Raw genomic sequence first — 26,514 nt, 5'->3', positions numbered from 1 at the left:
TTACTACATTCTACAGTCATGTACACTGAATATGAATGAAATGTAAATGAAATGTAAATGTATTTTCCTTATCCATTAGTGTAACTGTACAGAGACTCAGAACCTGGTGGTGTTGCTGCTAATATCCTCTGAATTTCCTTCCTTCCCTCCATTTCTTCGCTCCCTTCTTCCTTCCCTCCCTCCCTTCCCCACTTCCTTCCTTCCTTCTTTCTTTCTTTATGCTGCAAGATAGCAATCCACAATTGATATCGAACATGACAAACTCAAAGAAACTGTCTGATACCAAACTATATGTGAATCTGCTGAGTAACTTGCTTTGCCACTTTCGTTCTCAGCTAAAAATAAATAACTAAGAAGGTGGTGGTAGCAGCAGCCAAGAGAGCAGAAATGGCAATACACTGTCTCTCTTATATCAGCCAGGGATTTGGATTGCAAGGACAGGTGCCCGCCAGCTAAGTGCACTGCCTGCATTTTCCTGCCATTCACCTGCCCAAAGAGCAGATCACAAATCATGCCAGTTGTTCACAGAGGCACCAGCAAATGTCAGCATGCTTTAAGTGCAACAGCCAGCAGCTCTGCTGAAGCTAGCACATAGCTGTGATGGCAGGAAGCCTATGTCATAATGTTCTTCTGAACAGTTTACTTTTTATTATTATTTTTTGGATGGTAAGTGGAAGAATAAACTTCTAGGAGTTATGGAGGATTCAATTACTGATAAATGCTGAAGTAAAAAGAGTTAATGTCTGGGAATCCAAGAAGCTCCTATCAGAAAAGCTCTGTGGCATCTCCAATGACCTCTTCAGATAAATTTGCTCTAAATGTTATGTTTTTCAAGGCAAGAATTTTGCAATATATTCCCAGTTTCCCTATCTTCAAGACTTCTTGAAGAGAGGTAAGGAGAACAGATATCTAAAACCAGTTGTGGTGGGGTTTATTCTAACCAGATATTCTTCAGTATAGAACAGATCACATCTCAGTAAATTCCCCTTGCACAGATTACCAAACCAGAGAGACAGAATTTAGGACCATATATAAGTCACTATAGTCCCCTATTGGATCTTGAAATGCAAAATTTGAAATTATTATCATTGTAAATTCATTACATATTAGTCCCTGGTGTTGCTATGTGGCAGTTGGAATGTAAAAACACACTTCAGGACATGTTGTTGGTAGAATAAGGAGAAGCCCTCAAGGAGAACAGTCTCAGACTTGTTACCATCTCATCTCCTTGACTGTCTTATGGGGACTCTGTAGGAAAGACAATCAAGGCTCTCATTTCCTATGCCTTCAGGAAGTTCATCATTTCAGTTTGATTAAGCTGATGTCTGTGTGTGCACAGAAGGTTGCCCTTGTGATGTCTGAAAAAGAGCAGATCAGGTACTGACGGGCTGAGCTGTTCTCTGAAACAGAAAAGAATTGGCACCAAGATGGAGTTTCTTATTTGGAACCTGAATTCTGGCCTAAGGAGTAGTACTCAAGCTACTACCAAGGGCTTTTAAAAGCATGGGCTTCAGATGGCTGTTCACACTGTCTGAGACCCCTGAACATCGGCTCAAAGTGACCCCTTCCCAAAAAGCCCATTTAATAGCTGATTCTGCCAGCACCAACTCTTAGTCATAAATGTGATTCTCTTTAGGAGTTCTACCTTTCTTTACTTATAAAAGGGACACTGCTCTTCAGGTCCTCAGTGATACAGGACTTTCCTGACCAAATTCTTGCCTGGAGCTCAAAAGGTGACATTGAATCTAACTTGTGTTCTATCTAAATATCCAGCCTTCGATTAAAATTTCCTGGAATAAAACCTTTATCACACCAGTTATGGCAATGATCAATGAGGTTTCTGTCTTTGCAATTGTTTTTCTTGACCTTACAGTCTTCGAAGAAGTCTGTATATTTGTATCTTTCCCTTACTGGAGATATGTTCTTCATAATTAAGCAAACCTGTAAATTCTTTCTGACAAGCTAGAGAGACAGACCTGTAGGGAAATATGAGTTAACACATTTTCTAGAACTTACATAATTATTGTTAGAACAGAGAAGGAAGTAGTTACTGGTGGTAGAGTATTTCTTTCCCTTCTCTCTCTCTTTCTTTCTTATACTGAAAGATACTAAGGTCTTCAAATTACTTTCTCATTTTAAGACAGAAGGAAAAGTCAAAATAATTCATTTTTTCTCTAAGCATCAACCCAAAGAAAATGGTATTGGATTATTTTTTTTTCTACAACAAAAAGCTTTTGCAGCTGAAAAAATAGTAAGTACAAATGTCTCCCATTGATGACAGTAAAATTACAACTGGTGGAGTAGAGCTCCATAAACCAGGATTTCCTAAAAACTTTTGAGTTGTTCTGTGATTGACAGCACAGTTAGGAATGTTGGAAACAGATTCTGCTGCAGCAGTCAACTTTGACCAGGAAAAGCTCAAGTACAGGAGTCATAGTGGCACAAGGCTGAGTTACTTTTTAAAATTTCCATCCCTAATGATGGTTTCTGCCACATGAGTTCTATCTTTCACTCCTGTTTCACATCACACTATTCCTTTGCAGGCACTTTGGCTAACAGGCATCCCCTGACTTGAAGATGTTCTGCAGGGATGCGTCCTGTCTGCCTGCCAGCTGCAATCTCCTTATCATCACAGCCTGTCAAAAATCCCCTTGTGTTTAGCAACAGTTGCTCTTGCTGCTCTTCTTTCTGGTTGGTAGCATTATTATCTCTTCTGCAAGAACAGTATTCATGTCTGTCATTTCAACAACTCTGAATTTCTTATTTTTTCAGGATTGATGGCAGCGATGCTATTCCTGTTTGTTGTACAATCTCCAGGACTGACATAATGAGTCATTCCTGTGTGCTCTGTGATTGCCAGGTCAAGTTCTTTTCCTAAAGGGGGAAGGCTTGTAGAAAGACTGGATAAGGAATATTGCCTGACTAATGCCTTAATGTAGCTTTCTATGATGTGACTAAACCATGTATCACAAAAGTTTGACATATGAGTTTATTTTAGTAAAAAGCAGCAAATGGAAAGAAACAAAAGTTTTTACAGTGCCCCATGGATATATTCCTGTGGCTTTTCCAAAGGCAGGATTAAAAACACTGTAGTGATTTGATGGAGAAGAGAAATACAAAGATGAGTATATTGAGCATAGAGGGAAGGATTCACACTAGTCACCTTCGGGTTTCCACGTAAAATTGAAATGGCCAAGGAAACATTTGTGACCATCAAACTCCTTTCTGATTGTGAATGATTATTCAGCTAGTTATACAAGAATTTACCAGAAACACTTGGGGGTTTATTGGTTTGGGGAGCTGGGAAGCATTTTTACATTTCCTAATTAAAGGTTCATTTGTCCACTGAAGTGTAAAACAGCTAACACAGATCTTGAGTCACAAACACAAGAATCTAAGTGTAGTTTGGCTGAGCCACACCAGTGGTCCTGTCTCCAAGAATGTCAGTAGCAGATGTCTAGGGAAGGCAGCAAGAACAGGTCAGGTCTGCAGTAATATTTCCTCAAAATACAACCTGAGTCACCAGTTACTTGTAGTTTAGGGAGTATTCTAATCTGAAACGGCTTTTTTTGTTTATTTGGATATCTTCAGTAGGGTTTTATTTATTTCCTTTTTTTGTCTAGGTTTTTCAACCCATGTAACAACTAGCATCCAAATTATTCAGTCGCAAGGTGTTCCACAGTTTACCATCAACTTATTGAAGAAATATCCCCTTTTTTTCTTTCATACTTGCCACCCATTAGTTCCATATAAGGTCTCATTGTTTTAACTGGCTTTGTGTTGCAGTGGGTATCTATTTGTCTTCTATAGGAGAAGCATGATTTTAGAGGGCAGTACCGTATCTCTTGTCAGTTGTCTCATGCTCTCCTCAGTCACTTCTTACAGAAGCTGTGCCCTACTTTGACAACTCTCCTTCACTAGACCTTTTCCCAGCTCTGTTACATCCTTGTGAATGCAGAGGCCAGAACTGCATGCACTGCTCCAGACACCACCACCACAGGCTCTATGCTGGCATAATCGTAAGTACTTTTTGTCCTCTGTTTCCTACCAGTTCCTAACTTCTGATTTATTTTCTTCACTGCTTCTGCGCATTGGGATGGTGTCTCCATGGAAGTGTGCAAGGATCTCATTTCTGAAAGACAGTGGAAACAGACCTTGAGGCCCATCACCGAATAGGTAAAACTAGAATTGCTTTTTCTTTTATGCATTATTTTACATTTACTGACATCAAATATCTTCTGTTTACTCGGTTACTTTATCTTGTCAGGTCCTTCTTCAACTGTGAAGAGGCCCTTGTCCTTACCACCCTAAATAACTTATTATCATCAGTGTACCTTGTCACCTCATTATTCACTCCTTTTTCCATATCACTTATGAACATGTTGAACAGCACAGGCCAGAACACAGATCCTGCAGGATTTCACTCTTGACTTCCCTCCACCTTTCGTTCCTAACCTTTTCTTTCCTATCTTTTAGTCAGATAGAGCATGTCAGAGTTTTGGTTCTCATCCCATGGCAGCTTAGTTTCCCTAGCAGGCATTGGTGAGGAAACCTTGCTGAAAGTTTTCTGGATTTTCAAGGACAAAACAGCTGAACCTTCCTGATCTGCATGCTTCAAAGAACTAATATGAAAACTTGTATCTGTAACCACTGAGTATATTGAACAGAATCTGAGACATCTTTTTAAAACCGAGACCACTTTACACATCATTCTCCTTCCAGTGATCAGCTCTGCCATTTCTTCTGTGTCTACTTAGCTGACAGAAGGCAGTGATACTTATTCAGCCTCAGCAATATCCTTTCTGCTAATCCAAACATCGTCACAAGCTTGACTGTTGTTTTAAGCTGTGATTTTCTAGAGTCTGATTTTGTGTAAGGCAATTGATAGCACGATTGACCCAAGGCCAAGAAGTGTGTGTTTGGTTGTTTGAATGATACCTCCTGGCAAATTTTCTGCTTGTTATTTTGGACATAAACACACACCCTGCATAAAAATCCTCACTGAAGTCAGCTTTGAAAACACACATACCATGTTATGAACATGTACTAAGCTAAAATATTTTTGACATGTATATACACTCAGAACATTATTAAGAAATATTCAGCTTGATATTATTTGAGATGAGGAAAACACTGAGGTACGAATATCAGGAGTTCTAATCAAAATTCCATTGGGACTTCAATTTGGGATTGAAGCTATACTAAATATTTGCATCTGAAGCAAAATCCACAAATATTTGGATTTTCATCAGTTCTGCTTGGATGCAAAACTGACAGGCACTGCAGTTTTGGCAGTCAAAAATTGCTTTCCTAAATGTTATCTGTGTTTTCCACCCATTGGAAAAATTGCAGAAGACCCAGGGGGGCTTCTAGTTCATATAAAGCCAAGTGCCAAAGAAAAGAACTTCCTCAGGGGTTCCTTGTATCTCCTCAGGGGTAGTCTGTCACCTCCAAATCTATGCTTCATTTTCAGGAGGAATAATTCCTTATGGCAACTTTCCCTGATTCTGCCTTGGAGCAGGACGATTCCCAGCAGTCACAGATGCTGCAGTCTTACAATTTTGTTTAAACATCTGCTTGGATTAAGAAAATATTAGCACAATACTGGGCACAATGGTCTTTCCATAAAAGGATTTTAAAATGTCTCTGCTCACAAAGTATTGTTTTCCCCAACATGGAAGGGAGGGAACTGAGGGCAGGTGTAAAATTGCAATGAGTGCATGTATTTTTCAAAAATCTTTTGAGGAAAATGTCACAGCCTGTGTCATAGCTTCAGAGAGGCAAGAACCTAATTCCTGATGATGAATGTTTTGAATCCTTATTGTCTGACAAATACTGACTCATTCTCCCTTCTCAACCTAGAATCTCACATATAAGATCTATCGGCAAAATCATCAACTTCTATGTTGTTTTATTAGCTCAAGATATCTTGTTTTATAACTATAAATTATTTAGTGAAGAATGTTAAGCAATTACTAGGGAAAAACCCACCTGCTTTACCTTTTCCTGTTTTTCATCTTTCTAAGACCTACTTTGTTTATATCCACTTTATGTTTCTGGATACCTAGAAAATACACCCCGCTTACAAATAAAGATTAGAAATTAATTTCTTATTCAGAATTGATCCCTTCAGCAAATGATCATGTAAATGAATGCTGGTTGTGAGATTTGCTCATGTTAACTGTGTGCTGTGACTACTATTACAAGATATTTTTTCTCTTCATTGACACCTTGGGCCCGCTGGCTGACTAAAATAGGAAGCATTCCTGCTTCCTGACTGAGAAGACAACTCCTGAAATTGTAGAACTGTTTCCAAGATGGTTATTCAGGAACTTGGAGCAACTCCGTGTGCATTAACACCCCTCCTTCTCTGAAAACCTTCTCATTGGCACGAATACACTCACATGGGAAAGGAGGGAGGACACAGAATGTAACCACACCAACATCTGTATCTAAAGAAATACTTCTGGCTAGTGCATGGATGAGTTATTTCACACCCACTTTGCCCCTGCAATGTCAGTAGAAGGATAAAGCAGTGATATTGTGTGGTGGAAGAAAACATGTGAAGAAGCAAACATATACACAGATCAAGGCAAATCCAAAGCTGTGGCACTGAATTTAGCAAAGTTTCATTCTTGCCAATATACAGACCTCATTCCTTTTCTTTTTTCTTTTTTTTTTTTTTTTTTTTTTTTAGGAGCTACTCGGCAATGCAAAGTTTTTGTGTGGAAATTCAAACCTTACCTTATATTTTAACTATAAGACTATCCCTCCTGCTAAAAATAAGTTGACCCTGGGCTGAGCAAAGTATTGGACTGAGTTTTGTGTTAGTAATGAAATCTTATAGCTAGTAAAGTTTTAAGTTTCACTGTGAACCTTTCACTCTGTTCTAACTTCATAATTCTTTGAAAGTCTAATGCTAAAATATTTTTCCTTATCAGTTTATGTCTGTATATGTATGTGTAAATATGTACTCATATAAAATAACAAGATACATATGTAAACACTATATATATATAATATGAAGGCAAGATTGTGTGGCTATTGGTATGAAATAGAAATGTCTACATTACTCATGACTGAAAAACCATGAATGCTTTTCTCAATGAGTGCAAGTACAATGTTTCAGCCAAGCCAAGTTGGTATAAGATTAAGAACATTATAATTAGGTATAAAAGCGGGAGCTGTAACTGGAAGTTTCACTTCAGTCTCAACTATGAGTCACAACTGCTGCACTGTGTTTATTTCAGCATAGATAAGTAAATATACCGGTCTAGTTTACTGTTAATGACTTACAAGGACTGAAATAACAACTACCCACTTAATGTTCACTACCATTATATTGATAACAACACAATTTTGTGTCAGTACAGCTCAATTTTATGCTAAAAAAAAAGGCAGGAAAGAGGGGGAGAGTCTGGTCCACATGTCATTCTTAGTTATACTAAATCTCTCTGAGGTCTTGGACAAAGGAAAGGGATTTTAACTTTGCTGAAATTACTGATCTCCTCTGCACTCTGGTCTGTAAAAAGTCACAGTGTAGCAGCTCTAGTCAAGGCCTGGTTTAAGAACAGAGACAGCTAAGTTCTGTTGCCAGTGTTGTTTTACAGTGCCAGAAAAATTAGGCCACAGCTGATGTTCAAAACATTAATGTTTTAGATTTCTGAACAGACAGTTGTGCACATCCAGCACCGAGAGCAAAATGTTCCTAAGTGTCACTTTGGGAAGAGAAATAGAAAGGGCTCATGTTCACCCCAGCAAAGTTTAGGGCTTGTTGCTCCAGGCACAGGTATAAATGTCACTCTGTCCAAGAGATAGCACCTTGCAAAGCACTGATAGAAAAGCACTTCCTTTTCCAAAGAAACCACAAGGTTGGAAGGAGCAAATCTTGGACAAATGACAAGCAGTTACTGTGTGCAAGGGCAGGGCTTGTATGTATGTATGTGTGTATATATATATATATACACAGAATAATTAACGTAGTGATTTTAGATAAGGTTCATCCCACTGAACAACTTCCTACATCTGAGTTGGGCTTCTTAGGTGCCCTTTGTAATTCCAGGAGAGCATATAGTCCTTGTAGAAAGTAATTGATCTGACCTGCTTTACATGTCTTCTTTACGTGAAAAAGAGGAATGGAAACCCAGAAATTCCAAGTTTCTGCCATGGGCTATGAAGTTGCAACTTGACAACCAGTTCATGTATTGTAGCTATCTATAAAGAACATGAATAAAATGTGTGTATATGCACAGACCCCAGTCTTTGACAAATGGTGGCTGCTCAGTTCATAGTTCCCAGGCTGCCTCCTTAGTAGAGCTTCCATGGTAAAAAATGACAGGACCCTAGCATGGCATATTCATGCATGCATGATATAGTCACATTTCACTCTATTTCAACATTGTTCCATCCTCATTCCAGCCTTGCCCCTCCCCCTACCCCAAATTCTGCCCCTGGAGGTATCCTAGAAGGTGCAGGAGATAACAACAGTGGTGAGCTGATCCTTAATCTTGCTTGTTCAGAGAATCACTTTTGTGTGTCACTTTGATCTCTAGTTTAGGCATCTTGTTAACTAAAAAGGGCAGAAGCAGGAGAAAAAGGTGGTTTCTGCTCAAGTATTTTACTTGAGAAAAATGTTCCCTTCTACCTCTAACAACTTCTTCTTTTATGCTTGCCTCTTCTATTTATTATTAGTTAAACATGGGATCCTGGAGGAATGTTTTTGAATTTTAAATCTGAACTTTTGCAAGCACCATGATAGACAATCATATCCTTATGAAAAACACAGCATGGTTCTAATTAATTTTTTCAAACATCAGTATCTCAAAGCTTCAAAATATTTTTCATCACAACGTTAATCATCAAAATAAAAAAAAAGAAATCTCTGTGTTCATTGGAGTCTAATTGTTTACAAATATTGTAAATCATCAACAATTAGAAATCTGGGGTTTTTTAAAGTCCTTTGCATCCTTTTTTTGCCACTTTTCATTTGTGGGGGAAGGTATATGGAAATAATGAACAGCATGTTAAAGAAAAATAAGCAACAAGGCTGACAGTTTTCTGGGCAAGTTTCAGATCAATTGGATTTCAAGTGGCAAAGATTTTGAAACCATCCCAGATCATGGCTGACACAAGGGAGAGACAAAGCAGTATCTGCTGAGATGCATTCACTTTCTCAAGACCTAGATGCTTCACATTGCAAAAGACTACAAAGTGCAGTGCTATGCAAAAAATTTTCCATTTTACCTTGTTGGGATAAGACAGCAGCACTGGCAGCTAATAATATACCACATCAAATATACTTTTTTAATATGAAACCCTTTTAACATAGCTTGGTCTTAACACCTGGTGCCTAGAAACAGCAAACCCGAGAACAACAAGATCTCAAGATCTTAAGAACATGTGGACAAAATCTGCTCATGTGCTGGCATTTTAATTATGTTTCCCCTGACCTTTTTCCCATGTTCTATAAAGCAGACCAACAATATCAGCAGAGGAGGGGGGCTGAATCCACCTCAGTAGCACCACCTCAGCTAAAAAAGATGAGCATAGTGTTCAAAATATTATTAGCAAATAAAACAAAACCAAACCAAAAATATATTGGAAATTAACAAGGAAGTTGAAGCTGATACTTAAAATAATAGTGTAAAGAGCTGTCACATAGTTTCTCTTAATAACTTCAAGGACACCTTCTTCTGGCTTTTAAGCAGGGTCATAGGCAGTGTTACGTGCTTCTATGGAGTCAGACCATTTCTCTTCCCATCCTCCGTGAGAAAGGCAAGCAGGGTGAAATGGATCACAGGGATTACAGATGCTTGTGATCGAACACACCAGTGAATTGGGGGAAGCAGCCTCCGAGGCGATGAATTCCAGCCCCCAAATTCAAACCTGAAAACAGCCCAGATGGAATTATTCCATTTGGAGTCTGAATGGAAGAGACAAAGTTCGACATAGCCAGGACCCTGCAGAAGGCCAGGGCACCTCCCCAGGCACAAGCACTATGCGAGGAACCCTGCTAGTACATGCCAAGGAGGGGTTGGTGTCACTTTTCTAATGGGGAAATTGTACTGCATGCAAAATGATATCACATTGCAAATTCTCCAAGCAGCCAGCTGAAGTTGCCAAAGTGAAGATGCTGTTTCTTAGTGTTCAAGTGCTTAATTAGTCAAAGCTTAATCTTATCACTGATAGCACTGCTTTGTCCTGTTGGCAATATTTATTTTCAAAAACTAATTAAAACAAGCTGATAAGTCCACCTGGGACAAGTTTTTCTCTCTCAGTCCTCATTAACAGCCGAATGAGGTTACACAGATTGCATCTAGGAATATGAAAATTAATAACCAAAGAAACAGTACAGGGAAGGCTTATTTCCTCTGACAGTCATACTTGAGCTAGTCATGATGATGGGCGGAGCAGAGCATGAATTCACTGCCCTGAGGCTCCAAACAGCAAGAAAAGGAGAAGGTTCACTGTACCCCAGTGACTCAAGACACAGCTGTCCATAACACCTTGTGCAGAGCAGTAGACAAGAAGGGGAAGATGTCTGAGCAGTGCTGCGAGGTGGTTGGGCTACCTGTAGGCTCCTCAGGAATGATCTGAGCCTCTTTCACAAGGACAGACAATTGCAGACTATTGTAATGACAATTTTCTTCTTCCAGACAGGTATTACTGCAAAATACATGCCTTCTGTGCCCCCTACTTCATGTCAGCAGGAACAGAGCAGCACCTAGAGGCCTGATTCTCAACGAAAGGAGTTACCTGCACTTATCACTCTGTTGCACCTCACTCGTAGCAAAAATCATAGAATCACAAAATATTCTGAGTTGGAAGGGATCCACAAGGATCATCAAGTCCAACTCCTGGCCCTGCACAGGACCATCCATGAGAGTCACACCCTGTGCCCAAAAGTATCATCCAAACATTTCTTGAACTCCGTCAGGCTTGGTGCTGTGACGACTTCCTTGGGGAGCCTGTTCCAGTACCCAACCACCCTCTGGGTGAAGAACTTTCTTCTAATATCCAACCCTGACGCAACTTCAGGCCATTCTCTCAGGTCCTGTCACCGGTCACCACAGAGAAGAGATCAGTGTCTGCCCCTCCTCTTCTCCTCATGAGGAAGTTGTAACTGAAATGAGGTCTCTCCTCAGTCTCCTCTTTTCCAGGCTGAACAGACCAAGTGACCTCAGCTGCTTGTCACACAGCTTCTCTTCAAGGCCCTTCACCATCTTTGTTACCCTCCTTTGGACACTCTCTAAGAGCTTAATATCTTATATCGTGGTGACCAAAACTGCACACAATATTCAAGGTGAGGCCACACCATCCACAGCTGCTCCAGTATTAACATAAAACTCATAAGCTTGAGCAGAGGAAGGAAGCTGAAGTGGCAGTGACTGTGACAGATGTTGCAAAATGTCAACTTATTCATAACAGAAAGTCAGGCAATCTTTTGAAACCTTTTTTTTTCCCTTCTCCCCTCCCCCCCCCCCCCCCCCCGTTTTTTTAATGTGCAGACTTCAAAGCAATGAATTGTGGCATCTGTAACAGCTACCAAACCGTGCCAGTTGAAGCCAGTAGAGCACAATCCACAGTGATAGAATGCAAGTCATGCAATTATTTGAGTTTGCAGTCCTGGTTTTTGAAAAAAACATATGGTCTGCAGCAAGGAAGCCAGGATATTTTAAAAGAGCTCCTACAGGGTTTCAAACTTTGATTTTACAGAGGTGTGGGAAAAGAAGCAGACTCCATTCAGGCTCTGATATTTAAATACATGTGTTGTCGTTTTGCTTATTGAAGAGAGCTGTGCTGCGCTTTTACATATGCAGGGTGTATTCTGAGTTTCTAAGAAGCAGGCAGCAACATATAGGTATTTCACACGTTTCTTCCTTTTTGTTAACATTTAGGGAAACAGTATTGTACCCTTAGTGAATACTGAGTGGCCTGAACAGCTTTAAAAAAAGTCTAACGTATCAATGTGAAAAAAATCCTGTTAACTGTCACAATGAAAGTGTCCATCTAAGTATTCTTAGTCACTGACTATTTTATACTGAAACACTGTTGTCAATGCAAAAATGAGGATCTGTGAGGTCCCCTCAGGACCTATAGGCATAAATCCTGATGACAAAATAGTGTGAAACACTCTGGTTGAAACGTCTCCCTGGCAGGTCAAAATGAGTATCTGTGGTGTGTCCTTACCTGTTCACTCCACGCTGAGGGCTGCCAGAGCTGAAAGGCAAGCCTAGCCAAGTTGAGCTATCATGAGCTCCAGTTTCCATTTATTCATGATTTATATTGTAAATATCCCTTCAGTCTCCTCATTCTCTCTTGACCATGAAGGTGTCTTAGTCTAACCTCCACCTTTTTAAAAGATGCAAATATCCAAATCAGGCTTCTGTGTCAGTGTCTGTCTCTAGGACACTGTCTTTCTCAGGTTTCTCAGGTAGCTATATTTGCTTTAATGCAAAGAAATCTAGTAGCTGCTCTTTGGCTTTATCTTATGGCTTGCTACCTACAACCCTTCAAAAGCCCTTATCACTCCTGGATGTTGAAAAGCTAATCCTGGACATAAAGCAAGCCTTACATAAAATATAAAAAAATCAGCACTAGACACAACCACAACCATGGTATGGGATGTTTCTGTTTATTAGATGAATTATAACTCTCTTTCTAATGTCACTTTTTTATCGTCCACCTTTTAAATATATTTTAGGTATATATTGCCCAAGGCTAAGCTCCCAGGAAATGTGGGACACCTTCCTTAGCTTTCAACATCAGGAAGTATCCTTGTCACATCTGGTTTAAACCTACACCTGACACAAATCAGAGCTCTGACTAGTAACTCCTGCAACAGGTCCAGATTATTTGGCTGTGCTGCAGCTGCAGCAAAGCCCTATGACCTCAAATACAACAAAAGATATTAAACCTATTCTGAAAAGTTGACTGGGTTAGCTTCAGAGTGTGAGATCATGAAAACTACATACTTTTCATGAACAGAAAAGAAAAACCAGTCAGCTCAGAAAACTGGATTTGTTCTCATCAGCAACCAGGTGCTGCTGCTTTATGGGACTACCCAACCTCTTTACCCCAAGGTTGTGCAGGCTTTCACCAAGCCTCTCTACTTGCTACTCTCCATCTCCTCAGTCAGTATCTTCCTACACACACCATACTGGTCACTGAACTCTCTCTGGTTTGGCAGAAGTAATCTTTGAAGCTTCAGCAATCTTCTACTCCATGCCCATGGTCTGAGTAACCCAGAAAAATAGTCATGCAGGAGTAGAAATCCACCAGAGCAGTTTTCTTTTGAGAGGCTGAGGGCCCAGCCAATGTGCTTTCTATTGTATCCTTGCTCAGAGATGCTGATGCACTGAGAGAAATGAGACCATTTCTTCTGGTCTCCCTGAAAGCTTTTCACAAGGGAAGGCTGAAGGAGTTAAATACATATGGCTTGACTACAGGATCACCGAGTAAGGCTGTGATAATGCTTTCTAATGTCTGAAGTACATAAAAATCTATGCAAGAGTGGCATTATTTAGGGTCATAGAGAATGTGTAACTATCAAGAATGGGATGGCAACTACTGAAGCACACAGTACAGGAGTGTTTCCTGACAGGAAGATCTACATCTTATGAAATCATCCCTAAAAGAAAGTTAGCAGAAGCCAGGTCTCAATTAACCATAAAGCAGAAAAAGTATGTTATTACTGACAAAGAAATGAGTTCTATCTGATTTTGCTTATGTCTCTAGGAGCTTCTAGTGTTCTCACAGGATTTGTACAGAACTTCCATGTATTTGCAAATAGGAATTCATATTCAATCGCTTGTTTTTAAATAGTGCCCCCATTCTAACAATGTCTTTTCTGTTTCTGAACAATCAAAGTTCTGTATAAGAAGCCCTCTTGCCTAAAGAAGTGTATTTGGGTGCAGTTGATAAGTCTCATGCTCTACAAAATGCTGCAAAGAAGGAATGGAGAAGAATGTACTCAGAAGTGGTTAAGCTAAGTTCCAAACCATTTTGACAACTGCTTGGATCCTTGAATCTGGTCTTAAGGCTCTATGCCTACTTATAGAATCATAGAAGCATAGAATCATAGAATCAGGCAGGTTGGAAAAGACCTCTGAGATCATCAAGTCCAACCCTTGATCCACTACCACCATGATTACTAGACCATGGAACTAAGTGCCACATCCAGTCTCATCTTAAAAACCTCCAGGGACAGAAAATCCACCACTTCCCTGGGCAGCCCATTCCAATGCCTCATTACCCTCTCTTCCTAATATCTAATCTAAACCTCCCCTGGCACAGCTTAAGACCACGCCCTCTTGTTTTACTGATAGCTGCCTGGGAGAAGAGACCAACCCCCACCTGGCTACAACCTCCTTTCAGGGAGTTGTAGAGAGTGATGAGGTCTTCCCTGAGTCTCCTCTTTCGCAGGTTAAACAAGTCCAGCTCCCTCAGCCTCTCCTCATAAGACCTGTGTTTGAGTCCCTTCACCAGCCTTGTTGCTCTTCTTTGGACCTGCTCCAGCACCTCAATATCCTTCCTGAACTGAGGGGCCCAGAACTGGACACAGCACTCCAGGTGTGGCTTCACCAGCACTGAGTACAGGGGAAGAATCACTTCCCTGGTCCTGCTGCCACACTGTTCCTGATACAGGCCAGGATGCCATTGGCCTTCTTGGCCACCTGGGCACACTGCTGGCTAATGTTCAGCTTCCTGTCAATCCAAACTCCCAGGTCCTTTTCTGCCTGGCTATTCTCTAGCCACTCTGTCCCCAGCCTGTAGCTCTGCATGGGGTTTTTGTGGCCAAAGTGCAGGACCCGGCACTTGGCCTTGTTGAACCTCATCCCGTTGGAATCAGCCCAACTCTCCAGTCTGTCTGGGTCCCTCTGCAGAGCCCTCCTGCCTTCCAGCTGATTGACACTCCCCCCCAAGTTAGTGTCATCTGCAAATTTGCTAATGGCGGACTCAATCCTCTCATGTAAATCATCAATAAAGATATTAAACAGGACTGGGCCCAGCACTGATCCCTGGGGGACACCACTAGTGACCAGCCACCAGCTGGATGCAGCCCCGTTCACCACCACTCTCCGGGCCCAGCCCTCCAGCCAGTTCCTAAGCCAGCACAGAGCGTCCCTGTCCAAGCTGTGGGGGCACAGGAGAATGCTATGGGAGACGGTGTCAAAGAATAGACACTGAAGCTTTCCCTTTTGCAGCCTGGGAAAAAACTTGCAAAAGGATCAATTTATATTTGATTTGGTTTTATCCATCTTACAGTGAACCTTCTTCACCAATCATTAAGTGCTTAGGAGAGATTTTTGTCTCCCAAGAGAATGAAGCCACTCAGATGAGGCAGTTCAACGCGTCGTTTTTGCATTGCATACATGCAATGTAGGTAGCATACAGATAGTTTTGTACAACAGAAATAAGCCATTTGCTCATGTGTATAGACAATCTACATGTAGCAGATCTTGTGCTTATGCAAACTCTCAAGTAGCAAAACCCCAACAACTATAGCAACAAAAACTAACTAAAACACAGACCTTTCAGATGCAAATTTGGTGTGCAGAAGCACATATGTAGGAGTAGAAATCAACCCCTCCTGGCTCCTTTCAACTTCCTTTGAAGTCAGTAGCAAAATTCTCATTGAGTTCAATAAGAACAAGAGGCAGCCCTTGATCTAGTAAAAAGTCCTTATGAGGTTTTATTAGCTCTTTATACACAACTTTATTCTAGTTGTATATAAAATACATTTTGACTCCATATCCACCCACAAGACTTTGTGGCTGATTGAGAATAATGTGACACCTCCACTCTGCCCAGGCTGCGACTGTCACTCAAAGCCCTGGATGTGCAGATGTCAGAAGGATTCCAGTTTACCTAAACAAGTTTTGCTTTTCAGAGAAGAGCCACTAAAGACAGGATGACAGCTCAAGTAGCTTGTGCCCAGCTATTTAGGAGCAGGTTAGGTCAAGGCCATTTCTGGCCACTGATCCAGCCTTCCTCATGACAGCAGACACATGACAAATGTCCCTGCTAATTCTGCTCAGTCTTGTGGTAGTCTTGGACACAGCTCATCACAGGGGATTAATACCAAGACTGGAGAACCTGGCAGGAGCAGATGGAACTGCTTTAGTGCAGTTCTGTTTCATTCCTTTCTGATGAAGTCCAGAGAGTGGTGATGGGCAGCTATTCCCTCTGCTTGAGGGTGCTCAGCTGTGAATTCTCTAAGGGATCACTCATGTTGCTTCAGCTGTCCTACATTTATATGAACTCTCTGGAAATTTGTCAGAAAATTTGGGAAAATTATTATATTTGGTACTTTGTCTGCTCTCCAACTGACTCAGAAACCATGGTGACTGGGCTTAACCAGTACTGACAGGAGTAATGTTTCAGCCAAAAGCCAGTTGGCTGAAAGTCTACTCAGAAAATATGGAAAAGATGGTGATTGGCAAATATAAACACTGCTGGGCCTGGCAGCCACAGCAGCCTCAAGACAGTGACTTATACCTCTGTTATCTCTGTTTTGTGGCACCCAGGTTAGGAGATCAAAATGGGGCAATCAGGAGAAAGCCATGGAATTCCAGGTAGCTCCATATAACTGCTGCTCAGAGGCTGGGTAGTCTGCTCTAGAGGAAGGAATCCTCTTCTGCACAAATCCTGGCATCATGAAGGTGCAATACACAAGGAAGTCAACTCAGTCAAGACTATGCAGCCCTGCACCTCAACCCTAGAAAAAACACTGCTCAGACTGATCCACGGTTCATATTTTCACCTTGAAAACATGAGTATTACCTGCCCATGGGAATTTCACTATAAAGTGTGCAGCAGGATAAAGACCAGCAAGAAATGGCTGGTTTATGATTGATTCGGCTACAAAATGATGGATGTTCTGTTGTTTAAAATACTTATATGAAAATAAATTTTCTTCGATTTTCAAAAGCTTCCCCATTAACTTGTACACAAATACAAAAAAACTACTTCAGGAAGACAAACACTATCACGTTAGGCATTGGAGTCCTTTGACCATCTGGAACAAAGGCAAACGTTTTGTGGAAAAGTACACATTAGTAGGCTGAATTCATTAAATGCTAGTAATTTTAGCTCAAGTTAAAGCATCTGAGCCCTTAATGGGTTCAAGGGCACAGTATTAATCAACAAAGAAAGTTTCTAATAAAATTTGGCCTTGGGAAATTCTCTTATATATTCTTTCTGGGTGATGTTATTGTTTTGGGGGAGCTTATCTACTATCTTGCTGGGAACAACTATCCACTTTAATAAAGTGCCTAAAATAATGTAATAAACACACAGCTTATATCAATAGCATCATATTTCCCCACATAGTATTTGTGTGTGGTTTAATTAGATGGAAGGATTACAGGAAAAGTTTGTGTCATAATGATTCTTTAAAGCGAAACCATAGATCAAAGTTCATAGCTGCCAAATATACAACTTTCAAAACAAGCTCAAGTGCTGCTATTAATCATGGCTGCCGAGGGATTTGATGACAAAGATTAAACTGCTGTAAAGGATACTGCTGTGCATCAGATTCTTGCAACTGTCATCATATAGTCTGCCAACTATTAACAGGTCAGAAGAGTTGTCCAGCATTTACCGTGGGTGGCTCCATCACTGCAGTTGGTGAGGCTGTCTATGCCATGGTGACAACCAGTGACACCCTCCCAGACAGACATTTGTGGGTTGTTATTTTTTGTAGTGTGGCTGAAGTCTTAAGGTCTTCCTGTAGAGCAAACAAGAGAGGGAAACTGCAGGAACTCAGGCTCAAAGCACTGTATCTTCATAGGAACATCGCTTGTGTGGAATATTTTCTTATTTTCCACATGAAACACCTCCTCCTTGCTTACTGCATGTGAAGAGTGCCCACCTGTGGAGCTGAGGTGTTGTAAATTCACTCCTAGTTTCGCTGTGTATAGATAAGCCCTTAGAGAGTACCTCAAGGAGCAGCTTTCATCCCATTTGCAATTACGCCAACCCTCTCTCCTTCCACACTGGATCATGTAATATCCCTGTGGGAAGCTACAGCATTTGCTTACACAGAAACATAATATGAAGGAAGTATGTAAAGCATACTTTACAGGGTGGGAGCCAACAACCTGTGACCCATGAGCCAGTGTTCCATGGTGGGTCATCGATAGCCATTAGATGGCACGTAGAGAGTTGTTAACCTACAGACCTATAATATGCTGCTGTCACTGCTCATATGTAGCAATGTGCTTGAGAAGTGGCCTTTCTGAACCTCAGCTTTGTGGAGTCTGAAACTGGTATCAGAGTTTTGCACCGAGCTGTTGGTGTAACAGATGTGAATGACAGTCTGATGCAACAAGCAACTGAAGATTCAAATCCAAACCCACATATTTGACTACAGTCTTCAAAGTTTAGGGGAGTTACAGATCTGATTCCAGACTTCACAGCTGCAGTCAGCTATAAAAGACACTTATCTATATAATGGGTTTAATCCAAACTACATTTGAATATCTGTCATCTCTGGGAATGTTTGCAGACACATCTGGCTGGAAATTTTTAAGCATCATCTCATCTTTGCTAGCCGTATCTTTCAAAAAAAAAAAAAAAGAGAAAAGGAACAGAATGTTAAGACTTAAAATCAATGGCATTCAATCTCAGATTATTTTAAGTAGTTCAGCCTTTACCTTACCAAACACCTTCATTCTACCCAACACTTCATAATTGAAAGGTAGCACAGATCATTACACTCCTTAACGTAACAGTTCTGTCCTCTACTGAATGCAAGGATGTGACATCAGACAGATCATTTTTAGACATTTACAATGGTATACTTTGATGTCTAAAGGATCCTTTCTCATAGACCAGTCTTCACTTGCCTCCTCTTGATTCAAATTTCATTTTCCAAGGCTTCTCTCTCTCCACGAAAAAAATTCCTATGTGACTGAAACATTCAGTATTACAACCGCCAGACGCTTGGTCCCCTTCTCCCTCCACCACCAAAATGTGGGTTATTTAGTTATAGCAAAGTGAAAGAAATGCCTGCTTAGATTAACTGTTTTTATATTCATTGTAAGATGCTTTTTAGTTACCACCAGAGTATAACTGGAGTGCATGGGCTTGGCATGTAATGAGTTCTCCCTGAGAATTGGCCTCTTAACATAGCTTTGAGATCTGCTTAACACTTGTGAAGTTACACTTTGGTGTAGGATTTACTAGAACAACATAAACAGCATTCGCTTGCACGTCTTTGTGTGGCACTGACAACGTCCTGCCTGAGTATGGGGCAGGTAATCTGTAGTGCACGCTGTGTCAGCAAGGCATTTATCATACACCAACAGCAATGACATATCAAAGGGTCTTTGCAGATGTCTCTGGAAGCATTAGTGCCCCTATTGCACTTCAAAGAACACAAAGACTATCCAGGAACATTTCCCTGAATTGGGATCCATTTTTCTGGTTTTCTGGTTTCTGCCATCTTACATTTAAATATGGCATCTGGTTTTCTTCTTACCGAGAACCATATACTGAGTATAGTAACCAGGAAAGGGTGGGGAGGTGTTTTCCTTTGGGTTAGTGAAAAATATTGCCTGAGGAATGGAAACACTGCTTTGATTGTGATACAGCCTCTACTTTTATTACTGTTCTCTGTAAAATACAATAAAAACATTGTGGGAAATATATAGTCAATTATCTGCAGTGGAAAGGAATATACTGGGGATGGAGCACCAAATTCCACCCTTGTCTTGTCTTTCATTTTGAGACAGACTATGGCTCAAAAACTGCAGAAGCACAAAGTTAAAAACAAACTATGAGCATGTGAAACGCAAGAAGCCAGTCATCCATCTGAAAAGCACCATAAAGGGACAGAAAAATGCACAAGAGAGTTATGACTACAACTGCTGCATGGGTAAAGCACTCCGGAACAGAAAGAGGGATGGCTTAGAGTCTGAAAATGTGGTATCCATAAAGCTCAAGTCGGGGGCACCATTACCACTGGCCACAGTTGAGTCCAGGTTTCCTTCAATGTGCTCTAAATTTATTCTTGGCTCTATATTATAGCATCCAAATAAAATCCAGTGGTGTGCAAATGAACATAAGCGTGCGGCATAGTCAAAGTGGCTGCAGTACTGACAAAGGCCAAGTCTGTGCTGGGCCTACACTTAACATTCACTGCCATAGACCAGCTTTTGGGTAGCACAAGTATTTTCGCATCATGCTTTATCCTTCCTGACCAGTCTTTGACATCAGGTCTTATTTTAGGCTATAGCCCCCTGGCATGCGTAATTACCCTTGTGAGAGGCGCACTGAATTATGTTTGGATAGAACTATACATTGTGGGTGCCATCACAGCACCTGTGACATTCCAAAAGTGTATGGTGGGACTGCAGGGTGTATTTGGGCTATCTGCACTTCTCCTGCCATTCCCTGCTGCAAACCTGGAGCACTGGTGCTTGTCTTGAAACCTGGTTGTTACTGCCAACATTTAGAAAGGCCACAATGGAAAAATGTGGAAATTCATCCAGCTCATGGAGGTTTAATGCTCATTCTGGTGGAGTGGAACATGTTGGATATTAACTATTTAAGGTAATAAACCTCTGAAGGTGACAGATAAAATTCAGGAAAGTTTTTCTATTTGCCCACAGTATTTTTAGTCTTCCTGATAGCAGTGCTGATCTGATTTACTGAGGCTTCTTAAAAACATTTACTTTATGGAGTTCAAATTCTAAAATTTGCTGGAACTGCTCTGTCTGGGCATTGGGCACCAAACTATCTGAGATAGTTTTATAGCCAATTCAACATTACTTTGCAAGAATAAGTGATGACTGCATAGGACTTATGCTTTTTTGGGTAACAAACACCTTTTCAGAGCTTGAAGATAACAACACTGACTAAAAGCAAAGTTTAATTCTCTAGAAATGTTATTTTCTAATGAAGCAAGGCATCACCTCTTAAAAGTGTGTGTCATCTTGGCATGCCAGTGTTTTGAATTAACTGGGTAGCTGAGGAATATGGTGGAACATAAGGCAGAACAAGAACTCTCCTGTATTTTTGCATATATTAAATTGACATATCAACATCTTTGTGTTAAGTACAAGGTGAAATATTGAATCTGAGGTTCACATTAATGAAGAGCTCAACTGACAAGTTAATATATTTTGTCACCTGAAGTGCAAAGTCAGCTCACAAAAACCATTAACTCATTAGGTAATTAGATAAACTGCAAACTTTTTAAACATACCTAGGTACAGATTGACTAGGTATATTATCTTTACAGGTAAAATATATCCATAGAATCTGTGAGCTACTTCTGATGATGATTTATATTTCTTCTGCTGAACTGCTCACAGTACAGGCTTACTACTATTAAAGACAACAATATCCATGATTTTCAGCTTTCTCCTGATGTCCATTGCTGCAGCAGAAATGAGCCCTCTCAGAATCTGACTGTGCTATTCAAAAAAAAAAAAAAAAAAAAGGCTCTTCTCTTATTAAAAACAGAAGCTTTCATTCTCTCTGGAGGCCTGATATTTATGATCAAGCATTTCATGCCTACTTCTCTTGCCCTAATTCTGGTCATTTGCAACAATGCTGGTGTTAAGTGACTATGAAACCAGAGTCTCTGAAGTAATCAGATTTTCAGGCCCTCTGCCCTATGTCACAGAGAATCATTTATTGCAGTACAATAGGAAATAAGGCCACTATGCATAACAGTATTTCTTGACGAAGAAATGTTGCTCATTGCTGAGTAACAGTACAGTCAGATTGCAAACTTTCAAATCAATAGATTTCTGCATTTAGAACTAGCAGAACAGAGAGCAAATGACCAAAGAAACCGCAGAGAGAGAAAACAGGCAGAGTACCAAGTTTCTGCTCAAGTCGCATGGAAGAGCCAACTTCCCAGATCCAGTTGATAGGGAGCAGCTGAATTGCTCTTAGCAGATGGGATGCCATGGGCTACAAGGAAGCAACCAAGTTCCATCACTGGCTAAAGAGCCCAGCAAGCAGCTCAGTCCCGTTTTCCCATGTAAAACCCTCAGAGCTCTGCTATCAGCCTCAGTATCTCCTTGTACACAACATCTGTTGGGATCTTTGCGTACAAATAATAGAGAGATTCAATGGCAGATGGTTAAACTGAACCATGTAAGAATTGTGGACTAGCTGCAGCTTGTTGTATTAAGTCTCTGAAACCCAGAGCTTACCTCAGAGTCACTTCCTTTGTTCTTGCAGAAGTTGTAGAGAAAAAAAAGGCCCAAGCCTCTCAGTTTTCCAAATGTAGTAAAAAGTGTTTGAATACACACTTTAATATATTTTCTGTGGCATTTTTGTAAAATACAGATATATAATTATAGATATAATGCATATATAGCATTTACTGTATTGATAAAAAGTTAGTCTTTTCACAATGACACACCAGTATTTACAATATGATTCAAATTTTAAGGAACAAATGAAACAATATTGTGTGGTTATATGATAAAAGTAATTTGAGGAAAAATAAGAGACCAGTTCTAAAAAATTCCCAGATGATAAAGTCATGTCAGGAGCACCTCCATGAACATCCATGCACAACCCTTTTTTTCTCCTCGTAAGAACATGCATGATTTAGCTCTTCCACATTTCTACCTAGTCAAAGCCCTTAAGATAACATGGGTAATTACCCTTTTTCAAGTACAGATTAATTGTACCATCTTTGCCATTTAAAGATTTGTCCAACTACAAAATTTTAAAGTTTTGGCTGGAGCAAGAATTACTATACACAAGTTACTTGTTAATTTAAACCAATAAAGCTATGACAATTTACATAACTGAAAACTTGCCCATCTTGTACACATCTTAGAACCATTTCAAAAATCATTAGTGTGAGTTTGAATAGCATTTTCAGCATTGCAGGTCTTTTCTTTAAGATCTGCCTCAAGGACACTGAAATGCCAAAACCAGCATCAGACCTGAAGTACACAAATGCTCTTTCTTATCCTTGCATATGAACACTTCCTAGCCATTCATCTGTAACATACTGTCCACAGCACAGAAGATGTAAAGATGATCTTCATCTTCAATATACTGTCACCCTTTTCTAGGAGGCATGAAGTGCTATTATCACATTTTACAGAAGAAAAAAAGTCTGATATAGAGAGACTGAGTGAACTGCTCAAGGTCACTTAGGAAGTTTGAAACAGCAAAGAAGCAAACCCACATCTCCTCAATTGCATCCTCTTGTCTTTCTAACTTTGAATGAGAACTTTATATGTATCTTCTTTAACAGAAACAAATATGCAAGCAATAAAAATAAAGCATTCTGCAGGCACAGGCTTCAAGATAGTTGTGGTTTCTCTTCTATTCCCACATAATAAGAGGAGATAGCAAGAGGGCTGTTTCTGCCTGCATTATCTCCATCCCACTAATGAAATGCAAGCTGAAATGAGTCCTTCTTGAAGTGGGAGTGGTTAAGTGCACTATTTGCTAGAAAAGACACAGGAACACTTGAGAAACATGAAAATTCACTTTCACAAAAAAAATCTAGCGTAAAACTTGAAAGGCCTTAATCTTCTTCAATGCTTACTGGGGAAACATTTTCATCTATATTTGTACCCACCTTCTAACGCCTTTGTATCACCTGCACAATATAAATGAGGCTTAGTATACCGTTGAAGATGACCTGTCCTCTCAAGCATTAAAATTAGTTCTACAACCTCTGTGGTTAAGCTCTGACAGAAGGGCAGCTGAGAGGCAGCTTTTGCAGAAGGACTGATACACACCTGTGCTGTGCAGGTGCAGATGAGGGCAGAAATTTCACCATGACAAGTGTTTCCCTATGTCCTTGTCACTCTGGAGAAGTGTGGTCAGGAGCAGATTGTGATCTATGTTCTTACAAGTGCCATTTAAAAACCAGAGGTGGGAATGAAGGAAGCCTCTCCAATTCCAGGACAAACGCTGACAGAAATAAAGCAACAGGAAGTCAGCTATGACAATGTTCTGCTTCCAGAAACACTTGTGGGCAAACTGGGTCATCTGCCTAACTGATACAGGTGATGTATTTTTGAGATACTGAGATACTTTTGCCCTTACTAAAAAAAACCAAACAAACAAAAAAACCCCAAAAAACACCAAACCAAATCCAAAACACAAGAAATACACAAACAAAACAGGTAAAACCAATAATGGAATTTCTCATTCTGCTCACTTTTTTTTTTCTAAATCAAACCTGCATTTTCCTTTAAAAAAAGTAAAAATACAGAAACAAAGATACTTTAGAATATCCTACTGTCCAGTAAATGTCTTATAGGCAATATTTATGGAGGAAAAAAAAGCATCAAGCCCTTCCTTTGACAAAAACTAAGCAACCTGAACTTCATTCCGTACTAAGGAATGCTGCTTCTAGTGCTGTTGGTTTAAATTATTTCTATCACCACAATTTGAATACACATTATTAGTCTTCAAATATCTAACCGTAAATCTAGACTAATGCTGAAAAAAAAAAATCCTAGTGAGAATGCTGTGCTGTTGATAAGCTAAAAACAATGTATCATGAGAAGGCAAACTAATCTTTCAATTTACTTTGTAAATAATCCATTAGCTAAACTTCTATTTTAGGCTAGATGCTTCATGCTCAACACTTAAAAGTCCAAATATCCTTTGTATCCCTTATAACAGAGAAGAAACTTGTAAAATGCCTTTGGTGCATCAGCTTATCATTGTATGAATGTTTTAAAGAAACTCACTAGTGCTATAGGAAATGGGCAAGTGGGCTTGTTTGTGTTGTTTAATACTCCAAGTGTCATTTCGTTCTTTAAAGGCGCTGGAACAGAGGAGGGGGAAAGGGGAGGAAGTCTTGCTTAATTTGTTGCATATGTCCCAATGTGTTATACAACTAAGTGTATTATACCAGAAAACTAAAGCAGTCTGCAACAGAGCAAATTCTGTGTAACTCAAAATAGGAAAATAATCTGGCCACAAGCAAGTCAAAATTTCACTAAAACTTCCTCTCATATTATATATATATACATGCACTTTACAAGCTACATCGAGTGTCCCTTCATATTCCAAAAGAAATACATTGTAGACACCAAACATACTGTACTTTTACTTAAAGGCTTCATCAAACCATATGTGCAGACACTTGAGAAGACGAGAGTGTCAAGCTTCCTAGGGTCCTAGAGTCAAAGAAATTTTGCTGCCCCCCACTGCTAAGTAAGTGCACTCCTTCCACAGGGGGCAACATCTGCCGATCCGTCATGGTTCCACTTGGCGAGGACCCCAAGAAACTTCCTTGGGAAGAAACGATTTTCTCAGGACTGGCAGCCAGTTTAGGAGATGTGGAAAAGTTATATCCATAGAGCGCACAGGGACTGTGCAGTCTAAACGTGTTGTAGGAGCCTTGGTGGGTTTGATTAGTGGTAAAGGCATTGCTGGATGGGGATGGCATGATGTACTGGAGCTGTGGAGACATCCCTGAAATCTGCATAGATAAGCCAGTCTGTGGGCAGCTGAATGCATCCCCATCATTGCCACTCATCGACATATTCACAGTTGTGCTACTTGACACACCGACATAGGAGGGAGTCCTCGGGGGTGCAAACGTCTCACTGGTTTGGTTTGTGAGCCTGTTGTAGGTTTCAGCCAGGGAAGTGCTGTATCTGTTCAGGGTCAAGCCTGAGCGGGCACAAGCTGTGTAGTCAGCTGGAGCAAGGGTACACAGCTGGCTAGTGTTGGGATTGAGGTGGAAGGCTGGAGATGAGCAAGGGGAACCCGGTAAAAGGTGAGGGTGGGTAGATGGCACTCCACTGCCAGATCCCTGGAGTAAAGTAGAGGAACCTGCATTTCCTGGAAGAGAATGTTACAGCGTAAGAAGCGTGCTGGGGAAGTTCACTTCCTAGGTGACAGATCAAGACCTTTGGCTTTCATAATAACCCTTGACATGAAACACAACTCAAACTAATTAAAAAAATCTTTTACATATATGTGTGAGTAAACCACATGCATATTTCTAAACAAACAACTTGACCAAGAAAGAGAACTGAAGTTACATTTTTACAACCGTCACTCAATATTTAGAGCTCCTGCCCAAAAGATTAACTGCTCCTTATATGACACTGGAAGGAAATTGCATGGCAGTTAAGATGTAGCCAAGTGAGTACCACATCACAGGAAGCCTTCTTCAAAATGATGATTTTTGATGCGTCTGTGTTCTCACTACAGTCTGGAGTGTGTTTCAAGCACTCTGTGCCTGACTGTCACTATCAGAGCACCAGCTGAGGAACCAGCTGCTTAGCTCAGATGATAGAGGCTCCCATAGTTAACAGCTTCAGGAAAGCTACTAACTTCAAAACAAAAAAATTCCAACTTTGAACCAAAACAATCTGAGAACGAAACTTCAGAACAACTTCCGAAAGAGTGTAGGTTGAATACTGCAGACAGCTGCTTCACTTCTTGAACAGGCAGGATTGCAGCAAACTGTTTGCAAATTGTCTATTTACTGATATAAGAACTTTTTAAATTACAAATACCAGTGCTGAATGTTCCTGAAAACACACTGCTACA

At 40.3% G+C, this 26,514-nt stretch overlaps 1 protein-coding gene across 5 annotated transcripts in view; it reads right to left on the bottom strand.

The window, feature by feature from the left end:
• Nucleotides 1-908: 908 nt before the first annotated feature.
• The window catches only part of TBX18 (T-box transcription factor 18), a 45,233-nt gene continuing 19,627 nt past the window's right edge, over nt 909-26,514 (bottom strand). For 2 of the 5 annotated variants that reach the window (XM_064650053.1, XM_064650052.1), the window contains one exon: nt 17,378-25,797. In XM_064650053.1, coding sequence (XP_064506123.1) covers nt 25,073-25,797 — 725 coding nt within the window. In that variant the 3' untranslated portion in view covers nt 17,378-25,072. Of the gene's footprint in view, nt 1,359-3,028; nt 4,133-15,669; nt 25,798-26,514 lie in introns of those variants that run through there. The other 3 variants (XM_064650056.1, XM_064650055.1, XM_064650057.1) reach the window with 3 other exon arrangements.

This window comes from Pseudopipra pipra, chromosome 3 (genome assembly GCF_036250125.1).
Source record: "Pseudopipra pipra isolate bDixPip1 chromosome 3, bDixPip1.hap1, whole genome shotgun sequence".
Lineage (NCBI taxonomy): Eukaryota > Metazoa > Chordata > Aves > Passeriformes > Pipridae > Pseudopipra > Pseudopipra pipra.
The sequence above is the reverse complement of the archived record's forward strand: the minus strand, read 5'-3'. Positions and strand labels throughout refer to the sequence as shown.